The sequence below is a fragment of the Phaenicophaeus curvirostris genome, chromosome 1, assembly GCF_032191515.1.
Source record: "Phaenicophaeus curvirostris isolate KB17595 chromosome 1, BPBGC_Pcur_1.0, whole genome shotgun sequence".
Lineage (NCBI taxonomy): Eukaryota > Metazoa > Chordata > Aves > Cuculiformes > Cuculidae > Phaenicophaeus > Phaenicophaeus curvirostris.
The window spans coordinates 164,205,294-164,229,899 of record NC_091392.1 but is presented as its reverse complement, the minus strand read 5'-3'; the positions used below and the strand labels follow the sequence as shown (position 1 = coordinate 164,229,899).

At 38.8% G+C, this 24,606-nt stretch overlaps 1 protein-coding gene across 18 annotated transcripts in view; it reads left to right on the top strand.

Moving 5' to 3' along the window:
• DLG2 (discs large MAGUK scaffold protein 2) overlaps positions 1-24,606 on the top strand; it is a 1,047,701-nt gene that overhangs the window by 169,464 nt on the left and 853,631 nt on the right. For 10 of the 18 annotated variants that reach the window (XM_069879637.1, XM_069879603.1, XM_069879646.1 and 7 more), the window contains one exon: positions 7,771-7,845. The exons of 4 other annotated variants lie outside the window; for them this stretch is intronic. In XM_069879637.1, coding sequence (XP_069735738.1) covers positions 7,771-7,845 — 75 coding nt within the window. The remainder of the gene's footprint in view (positions 1-7,770; positions 7,846-24,606) is intronic. 4 more of the 18 variants (XM_069879620.1, XM_069879563.1, XM_069879681.1 and 1 more) reach the window with 1 other exon arrangement.

Genomic DNA, 24,606 nt, shown 5'->3' with positions numbered 1-24,606 from the left:
AAAAAGAAGAACATTCTCACTCTGCCTCACAGCACTCAGAGACAACATACTGTCCTCTTCCTGAGCTGCTGGCTCCCCTTCCATCCTTCTGCCTTTTGCAGAATTGTGAATACAACAGTCGCTGCTGATGATAATAAAGAAAATAGGTAACTCTTTGTTGCCCAACAAGATTCACCAGAACGGGGCTGTTTCACTGACACCTCCAGTCCATGGTGTCAAGTGGCTTAGGATGATCAGATTTCATTGGCCCTTGTTACAAAGGAGAGCTCAAAAAGTTTAAAACCTAGAAGGCAAATGAAGGGATAATAAAATAGATTTTTATTTTTAAATCTCATGATTCCTAAGTGTCGCATTCAGGCTTTTTGATACTTACAGCTGGCAATACCATCACCACAAAAAATAAGAAATGAATAACATCAGAAGCAGCCATCCAGTCCTCCATTAGAAGCAGACCTTCTAGCATGGAGATTTTAAAACTTCATGGGCAATCTTATTTTCCTTAACAAGAGTAATGACACTAAGTACTGTTATTTTTTTTTTGCCACTGGTGTCACCTCTTCTTTTGTTTTGGAGTTGTATTTTGTGATTTACTTAGAATCCTAGATTTTATGACTGAAAAACTTCTATGTTTTGAGAGGAGCTTGCAAAGATGTACACAAAGACTAGACTCTAAATGAAATAATCCCAATTTATTCACAAAAGCTAAACCACCTGCTGTTTGTTGCCTGACTCCCAAGTTCACAAGACTGAGCACTGGCATCTGGAGGGTCGCTGCGACTCACAGTTGTGTCCTTCAGCTTGTGAACCAGAGAAGTGGTTGCCTTCAGACCAAAGGAGAATGCCCAGTTTGAACTTGTTTGGTTTCTTAGCTACAAACATAAATTGCCGTCATCAAAAATGTTGAAAATTCTGCAACAATTACTCCTGCTAAGAGGTTCTTGGTGCCAGCTTCCACCATACTCTGCAGTGATTTCAGCTGGATAACTCACAACACAGGTATTCAAGTGTCATTGACCTCTGTGGGACCAGACAATCTAAGGAAAAGTGATCATTTGTGTGAATGAATAAAAGATATTATATATTTGAGGAGTGAAGCAAAAGTAATGTAAGATTCAGTTCATTCCACTAGTGAAAAAAATTTAGTTTTGGTTTTAGTTTTTTTTTAGTTTTTTAAAAAATCCCTGTTAGTCTAATTGGTTAAATTAACAGTCTCTCTCTCTCTTCATGAATATCTATCCAGTACCATTTCTAAGGATTCGGTTCAAATGTCCAAAAGAATGAAGTAAAGGTGGAAGGAAAAAACTAGTTTGTAGAGGTGCTGGAAAGAAGGGTGGTGATATGTTTGTGGTGTTAACACATACCAAGGTTAGATGTGTACAATTCTGACTGATGAGGTTCCCATGAACAAGTAACATCTGTCTATCCTATTTCCTTCTGCTCATCCAACAATATATTTGGGACAGGGGACACTCATGTGTGCACTTAAGTCAAAACTCTGACAGATGTGTGTGCACAAGTCTCAATATGTACAATGGTGATAGAATAAAAGAAGCCACTGTGGACAAATATGAGGCCAACGTATGGCTTTGACACTGGCTATGGTAGTGGAGACCTCTTCTGTAGGTCTTTCCCATTCCACACACTCATCACCCTATTCACAGCATAAAGCTAAGGGGAAGGCAGAGAAGTGCTGCAGACTACACACCCTGTCTTTTGTCAGCATTAACTTTCCATTTCTCACAGTCTTGATGTTAAAAATAAGGTAAAATTGAGAGCTCTTCCACCTCAATAGCATTGCTGTAAATCTGAGTGAGGAGACCCTGTGACTTGGGTAGCTGATTTTGAAACTACTAGTCTGCATAAAGAGTATTTAATTTGAAAAAGGATAGCTTCAGATTAGGTATTAGGAAGAAATTTTTTACTGTCGGGGGTTGGGGCATTGGCATAGGTTGTCCAGAGACGTTGTGGATGCCCCATCCCTGGAGATGTTCAAGGCCAGGTTAGATGGGGCTTTGAGCAACCTCGTCCAGTGGAAGGTGTCCCTGCTCACGGCAGAGGGTTGGAACTGGATGATCTTTAAGGTGCCTTCCAATCCAACCCATTCTATGATTCTATGATATAATTATAAATTCCTGTTGATAGTGTACTGTGCTTGGGAAAGTTAGGGTAAGTTTTGTGTCCCCGTAGGATACTGTGGATTTCCCAAGTGAGGAAGAAACCATCATTTAGCATTTAGTCCACACACTAGACTCCCAGCACCAACCCAGTTGATTTAAAATGATTTCTAGAGCTTGGCTGAAGAATGGAAAAATGCAGAGATAATGCCACTGGAATGACGTCAATATTCCAGCCTCTCTAAGTTAGAGCAGCAGCACAACCTGTCCCAAGATGCTCTCAGAAGGGAAAGAATGGTAAATCAGATCAGGTCATCTGCTAGAGATGGAGAGTAGTTCCACACACTATGTGCCAGCTGTTTTGCAGAGGTGGATCCACTATGAGGTGAAGCTGGATTACTGATTATGATGGTCCGGTGCCAATGCAAATAGCTCATAGAAAGAATATGTATTTTGTAAGAGGCCTTACTAAAGAAAATAAGCCTGTTCTCCCTACCCCAGTTATATTGTGTTAATCTGAAAACGCTTAATACAAAGTTTTACAAAGATAAATCTGTAGAGAATGAGATTCAATTTATTTTGTGGGACTTCCTACAAAATCATTAATACGTATCTGGGAGGCTGTTGAGACAGTCCCAAGATTAGGAGATTATAGATCTGGGTATAGATACTGAGGTTGAACCAGTGCCTCAGAAGTTGTTGACTGCCTTTCCTACCAAAACCAGCAGAGCTTTTGAGAGCTACACTACAGAAGAATCTGGTTTAAATTTAGCTGGATATGAAACTAAAAAATAACTGCATTTCTATGTGTCTGCATATTGTTAATAGTGCTAAATGGATCTGGGCAACATTTGTTGTTTTTACTTTTCAAGGCTTCAGGCTTCGAATCATTGGAGTTTGAAATAGTAAACTGGGTAGCTAAGTTTTTTTGTGCTGAATTTCCTGGCTATGACAAACTCAAAACAAAGGGAACATAATGATTTTCCTCTCAGAGAATCACATTTAGCTAAAATCAAAATATTTTTTTCTATAGTCATTATTAGGTGCTGATGAGCACTTCAAACTCTGGTGTTTTCCTGTCAGGCCCTAAAAGTGCGATAGTGCTGAATCATGCAATTTACATGTAATTTAGTATACTGTATTCTGAAGTGGTACTTGGGGGTAGCTTTGATGACTATGGTTTGGCTGCTGGCTAAACTGTGCAGTCTTAGAAGAGCAGGAAGATCCTTTTCATTGATTACCATTTATCTTAGCTGGAGAACATACTCAGAGATGTTTGACAGATGGGGAGTATATCTGAGAATTTATTTCAAATCTTTATTTACTAATGGTAAATTTTGGAACAATTATTGTAAGGCTCTAGCTTTTGGATTTCAAACATTATGAATGTAAAATGATGAGACTCGTGTTGTCCTATCTAAAAAAAAAAATAAAATCATTTTTTGGGGGGGGAGTCTCAAGAAAATTACATAGAGCAAACCAATATGCATTGCACATGTAATGTCTTGTAATTATATCCTGTCAGAAGCTCAACTTTTTTCTCCTTTATTCTTTGGAAATATGGTAATCGTCCCTTTTCCCTTGTAGTTAATTATAAATTTCAGGAAGAATTAAGTCTGTTAAAGCTCTTCCTTCCCCTCTTCCCCCTCCCTTTGTCTCTATGGCAGCAGCAGGAATAGAAGGGAATTACTTTGATCTCCATTTCTGTGTGACATTTCGTTTCTTCTGAGCATTGACCTTGTTTAGTGCAACTGAAATTTTCAATGGATTTCATTAGATTATAATTTGCTGATTTTAGGGAGATGTCTTCATTGAGATTGGTTTTAACTATGAAAGGAGAAGGGTGATTCGTTTCATAGATCTGTGAAGAGCTCCATAAACTGAGAAAAGAAAATGTTCAATTAACTGCTCAGGCAGATACAGTTAGAGCTTAGTACTGCTGCACAGCAGTAGAGAGCTACAGATGTAAAGAAGCGTGGAAGATATGGAGCAAGAAAAAGAAAACAAGAGAGCCTGATTCTAGCTCAATTAATGATCGTACTGCTTAATGAGAGCAGAGCTATGCCTCCTTAGCAGGTCCTTTCCTTAATATTTGGAGGGTATGGGTAGCAGTGGGAAGATATTTTCCTGCTGCTAAGGTGAGCTGTGTTTTTATGCATTTCACTTAGCTGGAGCTGACCAAATGGATTCTTTGCAATGTACAAGAGGACACTAAAAGCAGAAAAGATGGGTCTCATGACATGCATACTCAACATAAACATGCGTTTCTTTTGTGTTTTAACATTTGCTACTACCATACAAATGTCCTTCTGTATTCCTTGACCTGGTGCAAGCCTTCTGAATAAAATGAGAGGATGCGTGCAGTCAAGGAGAAGGAAATGGTTATTTATGAGTGAATTAGGTCAGGGATATGGCCTAGTGTGTGATTATATTTTACCCAGCGACCTCTGGTTGAGATCTACAATTTTCATTTCTCTAGAGAATCGTCTGCATCAGAGAAGATAATTTGCAAGGATGTGTAGGAGTAGATAAATATGTTCCATTGGGTTTGGCTTCAGCCGACTCTTCTGCTACTGGAGACCTCACTCAAGGACTTGTATGTAATTTGCAAGTCATATTCTTAGCAATTTTAGTGGATACAGATGGAATCTCATTTGTGGCTGCGTTTGATTCTTTTCACCAATATCTTCTCTGAAAAAGAATACTAAGAAGAAATCTTTAAGAGTACTGCAGTTCAGTAAGCCTGAACCTTTAACAGATGAAATGTTCCTAAATGGCCTCTGTATTTTGTTACACCCTACTGCAGAGTTAACATCTGCCTCCAAATGTGTCTCCAGCTATGGTTACATTAGGCAATATTTAACCATCCAAATTTGGTATCAATGATATAAATATAATTTCTCCCTGCCTATGAGAAAGTGGCAATAAGCTATACGTACTTGCTTTTTAAGTCTTCCAAACACCCTTAGCACTCACTATGGTTGATCACACAACAGAAAAGAGGAATTTATCCTTAAAATCATACCCAGAGCTTGCTGATGTGCAACTGCATCTCTGCCACTTGAAACTTCACTTCTGCAGTGTCACAAAGCTCTTATCCTCCAATTTAGTATTCAATATGCAATATTTCCTACAGCAATATTGCAGTGGGCACTGATGCTACCACTCTGTGTTATATTAATGCATCTTGCAGATAAATTATACCAATATTTCTAACTAGTGCTAAGAGCAGACAGTCGTTTCAACACCTGACTGAGAAAAGTATGTAGGAAAGAACCTTGTGTAAAGGTTGCATGCTAGGAAGTCAGAGGTTGGGCATAGAGACTCTAAAGGACTTACAGCCTTGGTTTTATCTTCTGGAGCTGATGCTTTTCTGTCTCTTGGTTACCTATGGATTCTGCATTTCTGGATGCTTGATAAACCTATTGGTTTGGGAATTACATGTAACAGTGCCTCCAGATAAGGAATTGCACTGTCTTTAACTGACTTGGAGGTTAGCATCTCTATCTGACTTTGGTCATCGTTTCATTGCTTCCTGACTGCATTATTGCTATGCAATTTATCAAGGATTTAAAGCATCAACTCAGAAAAAAAAAAAAAAGCTATGACTGATGCTGAATTCAGCAATGAGAATGGATTTATTCTTTTGTGTCACTAGTTCTCTTTATACAAAAAATTACAGAAGCTGAAGATATTATTGCATATTTGGAAGGCTCTGATTGCGTGACGCTGTGATAAAGCCTAAGTCTGTGTAGCTCTGTCTGTCACTACATTGGAGATGTTTCAGGGGTGAAGCTTAGTGCAGAAAGCCGGGTATCCTCAAAGAGTAAATCAAGATTGTAGAAACCACTCATTCATAAGCTATGAAGAAACTGCCTGTTTCCATTTCAGATGGCGTACTCTTTTGTTGGAACAAATTATCCCAAATAGCACAGCAAGACATATTCATTTTTGCATACAAATAACAACAAATCCAAAGAAGCAAACTACAGGTATTTCTGTCCTCCCTTGAGGGGTGTCTAAAGAAAAATGATTCCAGTGGATCCAAATGATGGATTTTCATCACCTTTCAGATTTTTAGTTTTCCAGGGTAGTGGTGGACCAAGGTCTTTAGTACAAGGTCTTTATGTACACCAAACTCCTAAGTTGGTGAAAATGTTAGCAGTAATAATAAAATGGAATTAATTCCTTCTGTAGTCTGCAAATAATTACCAACACATTTATTCCTAAACTTACTTATGTTTCTTATGCTTGCAGAATACCTCACGTAGTGTTGACCTTTTGGGTAATAATTTTTAGTTGATGTCTCTAGGTGCAACATGTTGGGGCTTTTGTCTGATTTTTTTTTTTAAATTGGGCATTTTTATGAAGAAAAACATTACCTTCAGCTAATATACAAGTTTATTTCAGCTAACATACAACCTTATTTCTTAGAACTATTTCAATTAGGTCAGGGTGTAAACTATGAGAGGTATGATAAGCTTTGTTTTTTATACAACAATAAAAAGTAGCAATCATTCAAATAAGAAATCAGCTGTAATTCAAAATGTTTATTTTTTTGGAGATAAAGAAAAAAGCACTACTAGTGCTTCGTTAGTTAATGTTCTTAAATCAGATTCAAAACTGAAAATCATGTGAAGCCTAATCATCAGTGTTTGCAGAAGTTGCTCCCCCTTGCTCTTAGCACAGGGAAAAGAAAGGCGCAATGTGGTTGCTTGTGATATATCTGGCTTAAATTAATATAAAAAGAAGGAAGCTTTTTTTTTCCCCTCCACATTATTTCCAGCTTCAGGAATGCACATGATTATGAGAGTCCTCCAATTCGAGGAGCTCAATAATAGTTTGACTCTTACGTGAAATGCTGAGAGCAATGATGGCAAACACCAGAATGTGTTCTGAACCTTTCTTCAGGGACTCTGACCCAATCCGCTGTGCAATTCATTCTGATGGGCTCCAAACCTTTGCTAAAATGTAATTGTATCATTGCAAATGTAAGGGAAATTACAGGAAGATCAGCCCAAATGTCTGGCAATTGCATTTTGCACTGCCGTGAGGAACATTAAGACTTCAAATCAATCCCTTACTCTTGATTCTACAAAGTTTCAGGGAAATGCTGGAGTCTTGGGTACTTGCTCCATGTCCTTCAGGGGCCAATCTGGGGAGCAAGCAGAGCATTCTTGTCAGCAAAGAAGCATACTGTAAGAATCTGGGACACTTACTTCTCCTGGGAAACAGCCTTGGGGTGGTTCAAGCTGCAGCTATCACTGGTTCAAAACGGACATGATGGAAATGCCTTGTCATAAAAGGGGCAGAGAAAAGCCAATCTCAATCTATTACCAAGAGCTCTGCTGTTGTTCTCTGAATGCTCCAATGCGGAAGATAGCCAAATTGAACACGCTTGGGGTTTAGAGTGGATGAAGGATATGTTCACCCACATAAATGAAAACTTCAATGCAAAATTAATGGGCAGTTATTGAAGCCTTTTTGATCATGCGAACTGCAGATTATTTTTCCTACGTGACAGTGGAAAATGACTTTGTGAGGTGTAATGCATAGTAGCAAACTCCTAAATGCTCCATCCGGAATGGAGTCCATTGTGCCTAGAGATTGCAGCACATACTGTGTTGTGTATAATGCCATTTTCACTTATTTGCAGCAGAGCCATGGCAGATGCCCATCCCACAAATGCTCAGTCGAAACACCTGCCTGGATGCCCATTCAGCACTCTACCGTAAGTCTGAGCCTTTTAATACAAAGATTTGGGAGACTGACTGGTAAGTCTCGGTGCTTGGAGCAATCCTGTTGGGTAAAATTTCCATACTTGGTGCATTTGAGAAAGAACAGAAATGAATTCTAAGGCCAGACTAAACTCCTTGGGAAGCCTGAGCTGTTGAAATGTTGGGCTGTGGCTTAACAAGGCTTCTCCAGTGAGAATTTAATTGATTCCACATGGAGTAATGTTGATGAGTGGCGAGCATGGTATGGTTGTTGTTGGTGTCCAGCTCAAATGAGTGTGAAGTTACTGTTGATTGCTGTAACTCTGTCCTCCAGCTGAGTGTGATGACCTGGAGTCTGCTAGCTTTGCCTAGTCATAGACAGAGTTTGTAGGAATTCGTTCATAAGCTCTTGCAGGGTCTGTCGGAAACAGCTGATGTTTAAACCAGCAGGTTGCCCCCAGGCCCAGACATCTTTTCTTTCTGTCTTTCTCATGGAAGAAAGTAAGTCTGATGATTCCAAGTGCTTTATGGTCTAATAGGTGGGAAAAATTGCCCAGTGTAAGTAGCAACAATTTTTGGGATAATAGGCAGTGGGTGAATTTTAGTCTGCTGAATTCATAGGAAGTGACCTTTGAAAATGCTTTCCTGCTCCTGTCAGTTAGATGACTTCAGTGAGATTTGCTTTGATCTATCAAAGATAAAGTAAGATTTGAAGGGAAAAAAGGAACTGTGGTCATGTTGACACTGCATTGATTTATGTCTTGTCTGAACACACATTGTAGATAGAGCCAAATCCTTGGATGCTGGAAGTTATTGTGGAGGGCTGACAAATAGGTCTGTGATGATTTATCTCAGCTGAGAAGTCAGGAGGATTTAGTTGACATTTTCTTTGGCTCTGGACCATGGCAGGATGTTGGTCAATAGCTGTCAACTAAACACCTTTTATGAGCAGATGAATGAGAAACAAATTCAAGTTTTCACTCTTCCTCAATCTCTCGCTAATCTTGCAAGTGAGTGTAAACCCTGTGTTTTGATAGTCCTTGTAGTATGTTAAAATTTATTATGGCATTGTTAATCTGTATTAAAATAGATCCAATTAAAAATATTAGTTGAAAAGTTGAGCTAAACAGTTTTTGACCAGGTGAGGATCTAGCCCAGTAATTAATTAGCAGCTCCTCTTCATTATTAGTTTCCATTCTCAGGACACTGGACTGACTTTGTGATGTGTTCTTATTTTGTTGTTGTTGTTGTTTATATTATGAGGGTTGCAGCATGAGCACAAGTCTGGCAGTGTGGTACTTTGAGAAATGAAAGCGTATGGGGCATTTTGAGTAAGTTAGGAGCAATTGCACTCAATTATTTTCATTAACACCAAGACCTGACTTTTCACATAGTAGCATTAAATACTTTGGATATTTTTTAGGATATTTGTTTAATAAATTATCAAAAATAAAAACATTTAGCTTGTGTAGTCTTTGTTTCTCTCTCATTATATCAGATATGGGTGTATGCATAGGTAATATCTATAGATTTAATATCTTGCAAATTTCTGTGTTGTCTCAGAAATGGTAAAATGAGGGTCAAGAATTTCTGTCTTCATTCGCACTAGAAGTGGTCTAAGATCAGAATAACTCCAAAAAGTGTTATTTTTAAACTGCTTGAGTGAAAACTCTTTCTGGGACCAATACCAGTTAACATCTTAATCACCAGCATAGACAGTGGGATTGAGAGCACCCACAGCAAATTTACAGATGACACTAAGCTGAGTGATGCGGTTGATATGCTACAGGGAAGAGATACCATCTACAAGGAAGAGATACCATCTACAGGGATCTCAACAGGCTTGAGGAGTGGGCCCACGTGAACTTCATGAAGTCCAAGTGCAAGGCCTTGCACCTCGGTTAAAAGAATCACCAGCATCCCACCAGCATCAGTGGGATGAATGGACTGAAAGCAGCCCTGAGGAGAAGGACTTGGGGATACTGGTGGCTGAAAAATTGGACATGACCTGACTATGTGTGCTTGCAGTCCAGAAAGTGTACTGTATCCTGGGCTGCATCAAAATAAGCGTGACCAGCAGATTGAGATAATTCTGCCTCTCTACTCTACTCTCATGAAATCCCACCTGAAGTTCTGTGTCCAGGTCTGGAGTCCTCAGCACAGGAATGACATGGATCTGTTAGAGGAACTCCAGAGCAGGGCTACAAAAATGATCAGAGGGCTGGAGCACTTTCCGTCTGAAGAAAGGCTGAGAGAGTTGGGCTTGTTCAGCCTGGAGAAGAGAAAGCTCCAGGGAGAACTTTAGAGCTGCTTTTCCATACTTAAAGGAAAGATAGGGGGAACTTTTTAAAAGGGAGTGTTACAATAAGATGAGGGGTAGTAGTTTTAAGCTCGAAGTAGGTAGGCTAGGCTGATTAGACATTCATAAGTCTATGGGGCCAGATGGGATCCACCCAAAGCTTTTAAGGTTGCTGGCGGAAATGCTTGCCAAACCCCTTTTCATCATCTGCCATGGTTGGGGATGTTCCATTGGGCTGGAGTCTGGCACATGTTACACCCATTTACAAGAAGGGCCAGAGAGAGGATCCAGGAAACTACTGGCCTGTCAGTCTGACCTCAGTGCCAGGGAAGGTCATGGAGCAGGTCATCTTGGATGTCATGTCGCAGCAGATAAAGGACAACCGGGTGGTCAGGCCCAGTCAGCATGGGTTTATGAAAGGCGGGTCCTGCCAAACTAAGCTTATCGCTTTCTATGACAAGGTGACCTTTTCCAACCTAGTGGTCCTATGATTCCATGATTCTATGACTAGATGATCTTTAAAACCCAAAGCATTTTATCAGTGTGTGAAAAAAACCCCAGCTTACTGTTAGAATACAGTTCAACCATTCACTTAGGTTTTGGTTTGGTTTTTTTTTTATTATTATTATACAGTACAACTGAGGCCCTTGAAATAATTACCTACTTGGAGCTTGCTTCCATCTATATTTTGCTTGATTGTAGAAGCTGAATGGAGTGAAGGAACCCAGCATTAACCCACAAATAAGTTATAATTCCCAAGTACTTCCCTGCTTCTTTTTTATGAAACCATTTTCTATACAGCCAAAACGTTTTTTCTGTTCGTTTTTTTCTGCATCTGATATTTATAAGCAATTTTTACCATACTTGAGGGTATTTCTTTTCTTGGGAGACTAATGCAGACTTAGCAAAAACTGTCAGAATGAAACGAACTTCTAGGTGGTCAGTGCTTTTCACCATCTGATTTAAGCTGAAAGATAAGAGATTTAGATTAGATACTAGGAAGAATTTTTTGACTGTGAGGGTGAGGAGGCATTGGAGCAGGTTGCCCAGAGAAATCACGGATGCCTCTTCCATGGAGGTGTTCAAGACCAGGCTGTATGAGGCTATGAGCAAGATGATCTAGTGTAAGGTGTCCTTGCCCATGGCAGCGGGGGTTGGAACTAGTTGATCTTTAAAGTTCCTTCCAACCCAAACCATCTATGATTCTATGATTTCAAAATTGTGAAATGTCAGCATTGTAATAGAAGGCTGGCTGATGAAATGAAAATTTCCACTGACACATCAAAGCTTGCTACCTGCTATGGAAGGACTGAAAGGTCAAAAAACCCCAAGCAGAGATCTGGTCAATTGTGACAGCTCCATTAGATGACAATTGTGTGTGTTCGAATGCTTCTCAAGAGGAACAGAGGGACAAGTGTCAAATAATGAAGGAAACACAAACTGGTAGGAAAGATATCATCTTTCATCAATTTTGCTGGCTGCATCACTCAGGATGCTATGAGTCTAGGCTAGGTTTTCCCCTTCATTTTTATAGGAAGCACCATGTCCTCTATTGGGAGTGCCTTTCCCATCTATTGCAAGAACCAGATCTGGTAGCATGGGTCTTATGTAACGGTCTGACCTTTGTGGTCCCTAATTTGCCATCCATTTTAAATTTGCTGATGAGTCTTGCAATTAAGAGTCTCAGTTCTGTTTGGCAACTCACCATCTACAAAAGAGGGCATAAGTGAACACTGCCTTTCTGTGCTTTCACAATGTCTTTAATTAGATTCATTTCAAGTCTGAGAGTTTTAATCACGGGAATTACCTAAGGGTAGCTTTGTCTGCACTTGCACTTTTGGTCATGTCTTCCAAAGGATTTGCAATGTTTGAATATAAAATACTCCAAAAGGAGTTCACTTCACTGTTCTCTAGCATACTAAACCTTCCTATTACTGGGGCTACTCAGTGTCTAGATCTGTTATGCAAAGACAGTGAAGTATCACAGGATGCACCTGTGTTTTGTGATTCTATACTATTCTCTGCTGCAGTCTCAGCAGAGTTCATTGGCCCATTGCCCTAGTCCCCTTTCAGTAAAAGTTTCCCTTTTGGGGAGTCGTCTACCACTGAGAAGCAGCAGGAGAGCGGGATAAAGGGCCCCCTCCATGTGAAGAAGATGACAATGACTTTAAGGGTAGGGGAATGTCAGCATGGGTCCTCACAGAGGGAATGCATCAGCCATGCACGCTGTGATAGCTCACAGACTGCAGCTTTGTATAGGTTCTAATTTCTGTGGAAATTTAGTGCAAATTTTGACTGCCAGCCGGCTTAGCAGCTGAGCCATCAGTCTGTCTGCCCCTCAGTTTTCCTATAACACAAGGAGAGCAAAATTCATTCCTTTGTGAACCCTGTATACATATGCATGATATTATTTCTCTATTTATGTGGAATACATTAATGCATGGAGGGCAAGGTTATTCTTGCTTTATCTTTTCCCCATTTATTGGGAACACTGGAGGGACAGGAATGCACTAATGCCCTGAACAATATCTGAATCTAGCTTGGTCTGAGAGACGGCCTGTAAACATTCCTGGTTCAAACTAATCAAGGGTTTTGTATTCAGACTCACTTCGTAGGAGTTATTTTAAAGAAATGCATATTTTTGTAAGATTCCTGTATGTTAGTTCTGGTGATTGTGCTCTATGTAAATAATGTTCTGGCACGACGTTGTACAATGGAGCCAAGAAGAAACATATTGAAATGTGCATATTCTGCTTTGTTTTAAGGCTGTGGGTCTGGAAGATTAACTTCTGAAGTCAGTCTTTCTCTCTTTAAACAAAAAAACAAATAAATGACTCTGTTTGGTTCACCTTGTCTCTCTCCTGGGACTTTGTGTTGTGCCTTGTAACAATGTCCCTTTCTCTCCTATGTAGATGTGCTCTATAAAATAAATAAATAGCTCTGCATTCCAGAAAGTGCCTTTTGCAGGAGCTCTCTCTATCTTTCTAGGCTTTAAGACATTTTCTATTAAAACCCTTTTGGCTAATAAATTCCAAAGGCAATCTGGGTGATGGAGAATGTTTTTTGTGGTACATGTGAAATATTTGAAAACTGAGATATTAATACAATGGTCTGTTCTTCTATCTTTCATCTCAGTACTGATGGTAATGGTAAATTTTGAGTGCTAAGATTCAGCTTCATTTTTAAAGGAGGTGTTAAAGTAATGTCATGCATGTTCTGCTGGGTCACTATATTCCTATGGAACTTCATTCCAAGGTCTCCTATACCCCTCCTTGCCCAGTGCTCAAAGCAGTTTACCATCCTATTACTTTACTTTACTATTTAAAAAGGCCTGTCTGTACCATACACTGCTGAGTCTGTCACCAATTGCCAACTATGAAGCTGCTTTTTAAAACAACCACTTAAATCCTCTTTCCCCTTGGATAACTCTCTGATGCTTCCTTCTCATTTTCACCACACCTCCCCAGCATTCCTTGGGGAAAAACGTGCTGTTCCTATCATTGTTGACTGTAGCTTGAGGTGCTGAAGAGTTGCAACATGCCTCCTGTGGTCTGATGTATGGATTCAGTGGGGAAAGTTCAAGCTAGACTAAAGTATCGTTGTATTAGCAGGAAACCACAGCACATCCTAGCAGGGTGACAAATGGTTCATGCTTAGGTAGATAGAGGCAGATGCTAGCAGAGTATGCATTAACAGGAGGACTAAGGAGTAAATTTTGAGATAAATAGGGCAGAAGAAGCCTTTTACTCTTCTGTTTCATTAAAGAGTAGGGAAGAAAGAGCAGAGAATATATATTTTTTTAAATGGCAGTAGCCCCTTCGCAACAAAATATACATTTATTTATGACATATGTGGTCCTTCCTCCTGTTTCATTTCATGTGATCCCAGTGAAACAAGAGAAGGCTTTCACAGCTGCAAAACAAGCTCAGAAACTCTTAAAGTAAGGTGATAATTTGTTTAAACAAATAACATGATAAACATTAAGCTGTAACAAAACCATTATCTGAAGATTGACCCACATAGCTGCTTGACATCATTATCAGGAAACATTTTACATGAATTATTTACAATGAGTAATCTCATTAAGCACACATTATGTATAAGATATTTGCTGTCTTCATTGCTTTATTTGTTTTATGAGAAGAATCAGGATGCTTCTGCAGCAGTCCCAGTCACAGAAGTGTAGCAGTGCATCACTTAGAACAAAATATTTCAAACATATTCAAACAAATGTTCTTTAAGCTGAAACTTGGAATTGATCTTTATGTCAGCATTTAATTAAAGGTAAACTTATATAGAAAAAATTAATATTTTAACTACTTAAAATCATTGCAAAACATGAGAAAAAAAACAACCCAAAACAACTTAATATTCTTCTGGACACTATTCTAAAATTCTAGATTAAGTCCTGATTTAACTAGGCAATATTTTGACAGAATCACTGAAGTTTGAAAACAGTGTGAATGTTCAAATTGTATAGTATTATCTATTATACCCAGAGGAAAAACATTACTGGAATATAGTCTTTCTGATAACATATGCATAGCTTGAGAGTTATATCCCAGGGCTGTTGCTACCTAAAAGCTGTGCTTTGCTGAGATGCGAAGTTCCATGCTAAGGTCAAACACGAGCAATTCAAACCTGAGCTTATGGTGACATACACAATTGCAAAGTTATCTCCACTCTTTATTCACATTCTGATTAATTTATCATTAGTATGATTAATATGACTGCTTAGAAGTATTTCTAATCCCTAGTAAGATGAGCTTCTTTTTGTCATTTTTGTCTTAGATGTGCTGTAGCATAAGAGAAGGCAGTGATTTAATTTTTTTTAAGGAAATCAGACATGTTGATCATATAAATTAAAAAGGATGTGTATATGTAACTAGACAGTGAAGCACGGCTCAAGTCAAAGCATAGGAACTGTGGCTCATGGTTCAGTAGCTCATGCCACTATCATATCTGGAAACTGCATATCAGCAAGGAGCCTCGTTGTACCTGGCACTGTAAAAATTTGTAGAAGGAACTTGTGGCTGAAGCAGTTATAGAAGAAAAAAGGTAGGAACTGTGCCTTGTTTGGCAGTATTTGATAAAGATGCTGAAAGTGAAATTCATCCGTCAAGGTTTTTGTCGTTGGAGAGCTGTGAACACTTTTGAGGTGGAGTTCACCTTTAGACCAGTCATTAAAGTGTGAGTTGGGCTATTAAAGGGTGAGTTTCTCTTGATTAATGATAAAGGAGACCAAGAATCCTAGAGCTGATGCAGCTGTCTGAACTGAATCTGTAGCTCCTGCCAGGGGATTTTCCCAGTGTTACACAAGTCTGTGGCAAAGTGGTGACCTACATCAGAGACTCAGCTACAAGACTTTTCTTCTCAGCTAGCCCAAACTGGCAGTTTATTATAGCTATCCTTTTATAGATAGGTGGAGCTGCTACTGACTTCCAAGCAAATTGTAAATAAGTACAGGATTGGATTCAGGCACAGGCCAAACTGTAAGAGGTATTACTGCATTGCACATAATTTCTATTATTATACCAATCACATTTTTCCTTAATATCTTGACAAAGAGTTCTGTTTAGCCATAATAGACCAAATGCTGTAGTGACATTTTCATTTTTATTTTCAGATTCTAAGCTCTCTTATTTGTTCAGTATGTTCTGAACTGTATGCTGTATCATACCATTTACACTTACGGGCTATAGAAAACTAAAGGTCTAATATATTACATAAATAGCTGTGGATAGCCATCTTTTAGCAAATGTGTTCTCCAAAGATTTATTCCTGAAAAGTTATGAATGTCTCCTGTGAAGTGCTTGGGGGACCTCCCTTTGATCCTGTTGGTGTTGCTCAGGTGCCACTATAAGGGAGTGTAGGAATCCTGTCCCAGGACTAGGACAGCCTGTTTGTCAAAGAGGTGTTACATAGGCATTTCTGAAGAAGTGAATATAAAAAGCTTCTTTGAAGACTGGTGGAAATTATTCTTCTCTGCTGCTTGGGACTTTAGTTTTTCTTACAGTTGGGAACAGTCAAGCAAATTAGGATTTGCTTGCTCTGTTTGTTTTGAGTGCTCTAAGGAAGCAAGTAATATAAACTGGAAAGTGCCTATGAACTGTATCATTAATAAACTGTTACGTATCATAGTAAGACTATGAATGTAGGTCTAAAAATCCTGTGTGAAAACTAATATCCTTAGCGAAAACTAAGGCTTCGGTTGTCCTTGCAAGCAGACCTGAGTTGTATCATCTCTTCACAGGATTTAAAGTTTGTCAAAAAACCAAATGTGCTAGCTCAGCCCTGTTTGCTGATGACTTGTGCTGGCTGAATGAAGCTTGTGTATATATCTCTAGGGGTCAGTGTCCCTGCGTGAATTTTTCTGGATTTTCATCTGCCTTTTTTTTTTGCATCAAACATCGCCATCTTATGTGAAGCCACAGGGGTAAATATTTCTTTGATGTGTTTATCTTTAATTATAGATTCAGACACATCCTTTCAGTCATTCCAACAGGAGCTATTCATCTGACCCACAATAGACCCATCTATTCTCTCTTACCTTGGATACTTCACTCTATTTCCTTAGTGTTTGAGGATCTTGGATTGTTATTTCTTTGTCACAAGACCCTTGAGAAGAGGAGAAGCAGGGAGATGGAGAACATGACTACTTGGTGTAGAAATACACTAAGCATGTCACTTCCGGAACAAGTGCTGCATCCAAAGTAGTTTAGCTATTATACAGTTAATTAGTTCAAGCATTAGACCATATCTTTGTAGACCATTTGCAACGCAGCTCGTCAGCTCTTGGAACAACCTTGGGGTTTTGTAACAAAGCAGTGGATGATGAAACAGGACACTACTCTTTTGTGGACGGAGAAGAGGATTTTTTTAGGGATATATGCCATCATAGGTAATGGAATAACTTCAAGAAAGAGTTTTGATGTGGTAGTTGGGCAGCCTGGGTCACTCCTTAGCTCGGTTATCTACCTTCAGTTTGTAAGCTGTGCTCTAGCTGTAGACCAATGAGACAACCAAATTGTGTATGAGCTATCAGATCAGCAATCTGCTTTGCTGTCACTGCCTTTGCTGAGAGCCAAGTTTCAGGGGCAGCTACATTTAGAGACTTTGCAGTCTGTACTCCTCTGAATTGTTTATAATGTGTGGTGGAAACATCTGAAATAGGATGCTGAAAAAGCAAAACCACAGAAAGAGCTGAAGTTTTCCTCCCATAAATACACACTATGTATATGTATTTTGATACAGACACTTCAGTATCGCCTCTTTCATGCCTCTGGTACTGGCTCTTGAGCTTACCCCAGTGGTACTGATCTTTGCTGCATAAATAACTCACCAGGTCTATCTCCAGCTAATATAAATCTGTTGGTGTTCAGCTCCTATCCTTCCTTACTTTGACACCTGCCTCTCAATCTGATTGCTGTAGCACTGCCTTTGCTGTCACCCATCTGGGATTTCCTGAATGAAAGCTGGGTCTTGAATTATTTTAGGGATTGAAGGATGGGTAAGGGAATGCTTTTCCTTATATCGCTGCTCTCTTCTCACCCACAGAATAGCTCTCACATTTTCTTCTCTGCTGTGTCCTTACTTCTGAGGTCCTCAGAGTGGGATAATCCTATTTGGATAAATATTTACTTTTTTAAACTATTTACTATTGTGGAATAGGTAATTAGAAAAAAAAAAACCAGTCATGAGTGAAAAGCAGTGATTTCTAACACTGGATAGCCACCTAGACATTATTACATGTCATGACAGTAGCAGAATGACAATACTGGATTGAAGGATGGGAAATAAGCCTTGGAAGGTTGGTTTCAGTTATCTGTGGTTGCAGGAAACACTGCCATGTCATACTTCACTTGAGAATTTGGAAATGATTCACTGTCACAGTTCTTCTAACCTCCACTGTCATCCTGCGCTGATCTCTGCTACTGCATAAATATAAGATAAACCATGAAACACAAAAAGCTACTATTTAAAGATTATTTTCAGTATAAAAGCCAGGTGAATCTCTCACCTGAGAATTTGTAACCTACCCGGATTTAGCCCTTTACTGTAAAACAGAATTGCATATCTTGATCTGTTTCTTCTCTGCACGGGGATCCCAAAGGACCTCTATAGCTCTGCAGCTGATAGAAGTCCGTGGTTCACTCTAAGAGATAAAGTGTGGTAAGACATGTAGTAGCAAGTGATATTTCCCTCAGAATATCTTTCCTGCTTCCAACAATCAGGAGTTTAGAGACTTCTTAAGTTTATAGTTATGGATAGACCGTTACTTTTGATAAACTAGAACTCATTGAAATAAATTAGATAACTGGAACAAAATTCTGCTGCCAGATATGGTAAAAGAAAATCTAGATTTGCACCAGTGTACCAGGGTAGGGTTTGATTGCTCATTTTCTCTCTTGCTAATAAAAGTGATTGACCTTGAATGTTTAAGTCCTCTCCTGGATTATTTTTTAGATAAAAATATTTTTATCATAAAGGTATTTTAATAATAAAAACTTGGCATTAACTTTATCAATTTTAACTGTAGTAAAGAAGTTTTTACTTATAGGGTATATGCTTATTTTTTTAGTGTAGTATGTAGGCTTATTCTACTTGAATATAATCTGATCAGTTATGCATTTTCTCCTCCTTTATATATGTACATGAAGAAGGCTTTTAGAGGTTTAAGGGGTGATTTAAAAAATTATTTCTTTGGCTATCTTTTTGTGAAATTCAAATTGCCACTAGCTTTCTGCATTATCAGTTCTATGGGAACTCAGCATCCTCTACAATAAAAAACCACCTTTGAGCAGATCTTTCAAGTTTTTTTTTCATTTATTTTCTGTTGCTTTTTTTTTGCAGCAATATTATTTCAATATAATTTGCTACATTGTGTCTGGTAGTAAAATGTGGAACTAATATCTAATGTGTATAGTTATTCACAGTCTTTCTTTTCCAATTAACAGTAGGTCCTTGTCTTGTAGATCACCTTTTGTTTCAATGAAATCAAAGACAAAATTGATTTTGAAATGGAAGTAGAAGGCTTTACCCAGTTTATTACCTCTGAAAACGTAAAAATTTGAATCAGTTTTTTGGATTCATAACATTCACAGTAGTAGTTCAGCATATTGCATGTTTATTGGGTTCTTAGATGTGCTTGACTGCTGTTAAGCAGTAAACTCCCAGAAAAGGGACATTATTAAATGGTCTATTTACTACATGAAGCCTGTCATTTTTACTTTTTCACATCTGATTATTTTACCATCTCCAAATGGTATTTTGGACATGTAGATTGGATACTAGTTTTTGGTTTTATTTTGTTCAGTAAGGATGATCTACAGAATCACTACAGCTTTGTAGGTGAGCAAATTCTTTCATGTTCTGGTTCAAAGAATCATAGAATGGTTTAGGTTTAAAGGGACTTTGAAGATCATCCAGTTCCACCTCTCTGACATGGGCAAGGACACCTTCCATTGTATCAGGTCACTCAAAGCCTCATGCAACATGGCCTTGGACACCTCCAGGGATGGGGCATCCACGACTTCTCTGGGAAACCTGGGCCACTGCCTCACCACCTTCACAGTAAAAAAACCAACATCTTCCTAATATCTAATCGAAATCTTCCCTTTCAGCTTATAACCGTTCCCCCTTGTTCTATCTCTGCTCTACTTGACAAAGCCCCCTCTCTAGCTTTCCTCTAGGCAATTACAACTGTAATTTTCCTGGAGGCCATTAATAGGTAATAAAAGAGTTGTCAGCTAATTTCTGCGTCCTTATTCGTGGCAAATTCACATAAAATGTGCACTATCATGGCTGATCTGAGGCAGAATGGAATTGGAATAAAGAATCTAGGAATTCTTCCAAAAGGAACACTGAGTTCTGGCTTGCTCTCAACACACCCTAAGAAAAATCACCCTTTCTTTTTCTTGGTTTACACCAGGCTAGATATACCAATACTTGCTGCTTTCCTAACTTTCTATGAGATCTATTAATGTGTACATTACTGCATAACAGCCTGGTATGATTTCAGGTTCCAAATTTATTTTTCCAGGGTCAACATTAAAACTATTTTATTTCCAAAATAAAGATGAAAGGAAAATTTATTGGAAAAAATATTTTATTATGCTACAGAGCAATTTATTTATTTTTTTTTCATTTTGGAAAGACAGGAGGTGGGAGAAGAACTGCTTATTTTGAGGATTCAGGGTTTAGGTGCAAATCCAAAACTTTGGCATTTTAATTTTAATTTTTAAAATAGAGAATGTTTCAGGAATCTATTCATCATAGATACAAATTGAATGTATAAATATTCAAGGTAATTTAAACTTCTTTGTTTTAAAATAGCGTGACTCAAAAGGGTAGAAAAGTAAATGTTAGGGTTTTTTTAACAATATTTCATAGCCTATTATTCAGTCTTTTATTCAGTTCCTGACTGCTGCAATCTTTATAACTTTGTTCTTAACTTTTTTTTTGTTTGTTTATTTTTCACCAACTAAAGATACTGTCACACCTGCAGAAGCCTCAAATTTATCTTGCTTTCTGAACAGGAGCCAGAAGACCCCAGCTGTATTGAAATTGAAAAGGCTGGCTAGTAAGAAATAGTTACTTGTTCCTCTAAACCAGATGAGCTACCATGAAACACCTTCTCTAACTGCCAGTCTAGGAGGCAGGGATGCCCATTCCCATTCCCATCCCTCCTTCTCTCCCTGCATAGTTATCTCCAAGGTTTCTGGCACCAGAGATTTCAGAAGTAAATTTTCCATCCTTCTTTCAGTTCTCCATGTGCAACTGGCAAATAGAATGGAGTCTTTCTCTGCTTCCACTATCTGAGTCTTATTTGTTGCTGCTGGTGATAGCCCTCTCCTAGGAGATAGAATGTAGATTTGACCTCCAGAGAGAAGCTCATGCAGAACTCTGAATTTCTGTTTCCACAAATGCAATTATGCTAAAAGCATCTCATCCTCCATCCATCTTCCAAGGGAAAAGGATAATTTTCTGAATTTCATTATTAGTGATCTCATGAACTGCATTGCAGGAAGGAGTACCTAAAGACCAGGTCAGACAGCACTCAGTGTCACCAGGCTTTATGGATCTGCAGCTAATTCCATTGTACTCCTCTCAAGGTGTGGCAGAAACATTGATGACAATGCACAGTGTCACCTTTCAGGCTTCAGAAACCCCTTGATGTAGTGACTTTATTCAGAGTGGAGCCCAGGGAGACACTGGAAAGTAGATCAGTGATTCCACTGAAAATCACTTAGAGTTTTAATTAAGTCCAGAGTAGTATATCACATCAACATGACAGAGCATCTGGATAGCTGTCTGATTTTTCTGTTTGTTTTGATTTTGGAAGAATGTTGGAAAATTGGAGGTAGAGGTAATGTCTATGGACTTAAGTTGCCATTTTTTTAATGAAAGATTTTACTAGGTTTTCTTTTGAGATATGTTACATGTATCTCATGGACGAAAAGCTGGAAATGAGCCAACAACTTGCACTGGGAGCCCAGAAAGTCAACTGTGTTCTGGGCTGCATCAGAGAAAGCATAGCCAGCAGGTCAAGGGAGGTGATTCTGCCCCTCTACTCTGCCCTAGTGAGACCTCACCTGGAGCTCTGTGTCCAGCTCCGGGGACTTCCGCACAGGAAGGACATGGATCTGTTGGAGCAAGTCCAGAGGAGGCCACAAAGATGATAAGAGGGCTGGAGCACCTCCTGTGTGAGGACAGGCTGAGAGAGTTGGGCTTGTTTAACCTAGAGAAGACTGTGGGGAGACCTGATAGAAGCCTTCCACTACTTAAAGGAGGCCTGCAGGAAGTATAGGAACAGACTTTTTAGCAAGGGCTGTTGTGACAGGACAAGGGGGAATGTTTTTAAACTAAGAGAGGGTTGATTTGGACTGGATATAAGGAAGAAATTTTACAGTGATGGTGGTGAAACACTGGCACAGGTTACCTAGGGAGGTGTTGGAGGCTCCATCACTAGAGGTATTCAAGACCAGGTTGGAAGGGGCTCTAAACCTCATCCAGTGGAAGGTGTCCCTGCCCATGGCAAGGGGTTTGAACTAGATGATCTTTAAGGTCTTCTCCAATCCAAATCATTCTATGATTCTATGACATACAAAAATAAGAAACAAATCCCACCTGCAAGTGTAAACTGTGTGAGCAGCAAGAAACAGAGTTGTGGCAGAGCCTGATGCCTAGCCGTCCTATGCAAAGTTGCAGGACCTTTTTCTAAGTCTTTGCAGATGGACATTTCTATGCTAATTTGTGGAAAGAAATAGTCAGGAAATACATTAAACTGCATTGCTTAGTCAAATCAATGCAGAATAGTTAGAAAAACTAGGTAATTTAAAATAATTTAGGAGGCTTAGCAAACGCGTGATATAGAATTTAGCTGAACTCTTGCTCAGTTACAGTCTGCTTCTAAGTATATCAACGTGCATTGGCAAAAATAGTCTCTCTTATACTGGCTGATCATCTCTTCATTTGACAGATAGGCAGTGAGAAAAGATTTAGGTGTCATTGTGAGTAGCTCATGAATTAGATTTCAATTCCTTATATAATAATCTAATGAATATCCACAGATGAAATCAGTAAAATTTAGAGTGTAATAGAAGTTTGAGTAAACAACCAGCATGATTTTTATAGAGAACAGGTCATGCAAGACACAGTTAATTGTTTGTTTTGATAGAATTACTAAATTATTAGCTGCTGCTTATATTTTTTAGAGATACACTTTCAAAAACATCAAGAGCAGTTAGGCATCCAACTCCTGCTGATTTTAAGAGCTTGCTACATCATCTGCTGAAGTTTTAAATAGAAGTTCATATTAATTGACTTGGAGTTCAGTCTTGCTATAAGACTTTTTAGACCCCCAGGAGTGACTGTGCCCAGACAGATTTATGAGTTGCAGAGGGCTTCTGTCACTGCTTCCAGAATATTATATGCAGACTTGCTTTATATTTTCATTAATGATTGTGAAGTTAAGCTTAAAGCAGCATGCCAATGAAATGCAAAGGCCAAAAATTCAGTCAGCCATGAGCACTAATATGATAATGAGGTAGTGCAGAACAAATACTCCCTCCAAAATACTTTGTCAATCACCCCACAAAACCAAAAACAAAGTAGAACTTTTCATGAGAACAACAGATCTTAAAGGCTTCGTGTGGGAAATTCCAGATACCGCCTGCAGAAAAAAGAGAGCTTTGATAACTCTCAACAAACAGTGGTGCTCTGAAAACGTTACATTATGCTGAGCAGTTTTCTACATTCTTTCAAATCATCTAGTTGAAGCAAATTTAGGGATCACTAGTGCAGATAGGTGAAAGAAAGAATATAGAAGTATTCACATCTAATAACATAGCCTTCTTCATAGGCAGGTCTTTTCTGCTGGGAGGTTGAATAGAAACCAGGAAATTGGACAAATAAATGCAAATAATTTAGCTCATTTCACCTGTTAGTCATCCTTGGAACTAAATATGGACACTTTTTCTGCCCCTGTGTAATTGGAATCTCTCCAAAGGTGGCATACATTGAGTCTATTCCATGGGAGAAAAGCTGAATTATAGTGGTTATTTTAAAGATGAATCTAAAGGGAAAGGAGGTAGCGCAGCTAAAGGAAATGGCAGAAAGCAAATTTAGCTGAAGCTAACAATACCTAATTCAAAGCAGATATCCTCAGACAGCCAGTGGTCAAGACTGAGGAGGAGATGAAAAGAAAAGATACAGGAGGTGGTTCCGGGATGTCTGTGGGGGAGCAGGAAATGTGTGGACGAGGGCAACGGGAATGAACTGGGAACGATCTGTCAGATATACTTACAGTGGCAACATAGGGAATGGGATGGAGAAAACAGGAAGACCTTGAATGATGAGGGTGAGAGGCAAATGGCTGCTGAATAGGTGACTTGTGACAAAACTTGTAGATGAATACATCAAGAGTTTGATTTTACTGCTTGACAAGCATCCAGGTGTTAAAGGAAAGAATGTGTTTGTAAGAACCATGGCACAATTACAGCTCTCTAGGGCCTAATTTAAAAAAAAAAAAACAAACAAAACGAGAAAACCAAAACTCCACAGACTTGAAATGTTTCAGCTCTGTCTCCCATAGGGTCCTGCTTTTGGTAGAATTGAAATGGATGAAATCATGAACTTAATGGTGTAAGCATAACTTGATATTAGTGGCCACAGGAATGATACCATAACTTTGGACTTGATGATCTCAGAGGACTTTTCCAGCCTAGTGATTCTATGTTTCTGTAAAATGATTTAATGACAAAGAAAATAAAGTTGCATTAAACACCATTAAGGCTGTACTTCAGTGAATTGAGACATTGACTTAGATGTCTTATTCTCCATGCTTCTAGTCACAGGAAGGTTACATAGAGTCCTATAGATGGGGAGAGCAACATAAGGTTTTGTTTTAAAGGATTGTTTGAGTGAAATAAATTAATCTCCTTTGTCAGTGTCATCTTCTTACAGAGCTGAAGTT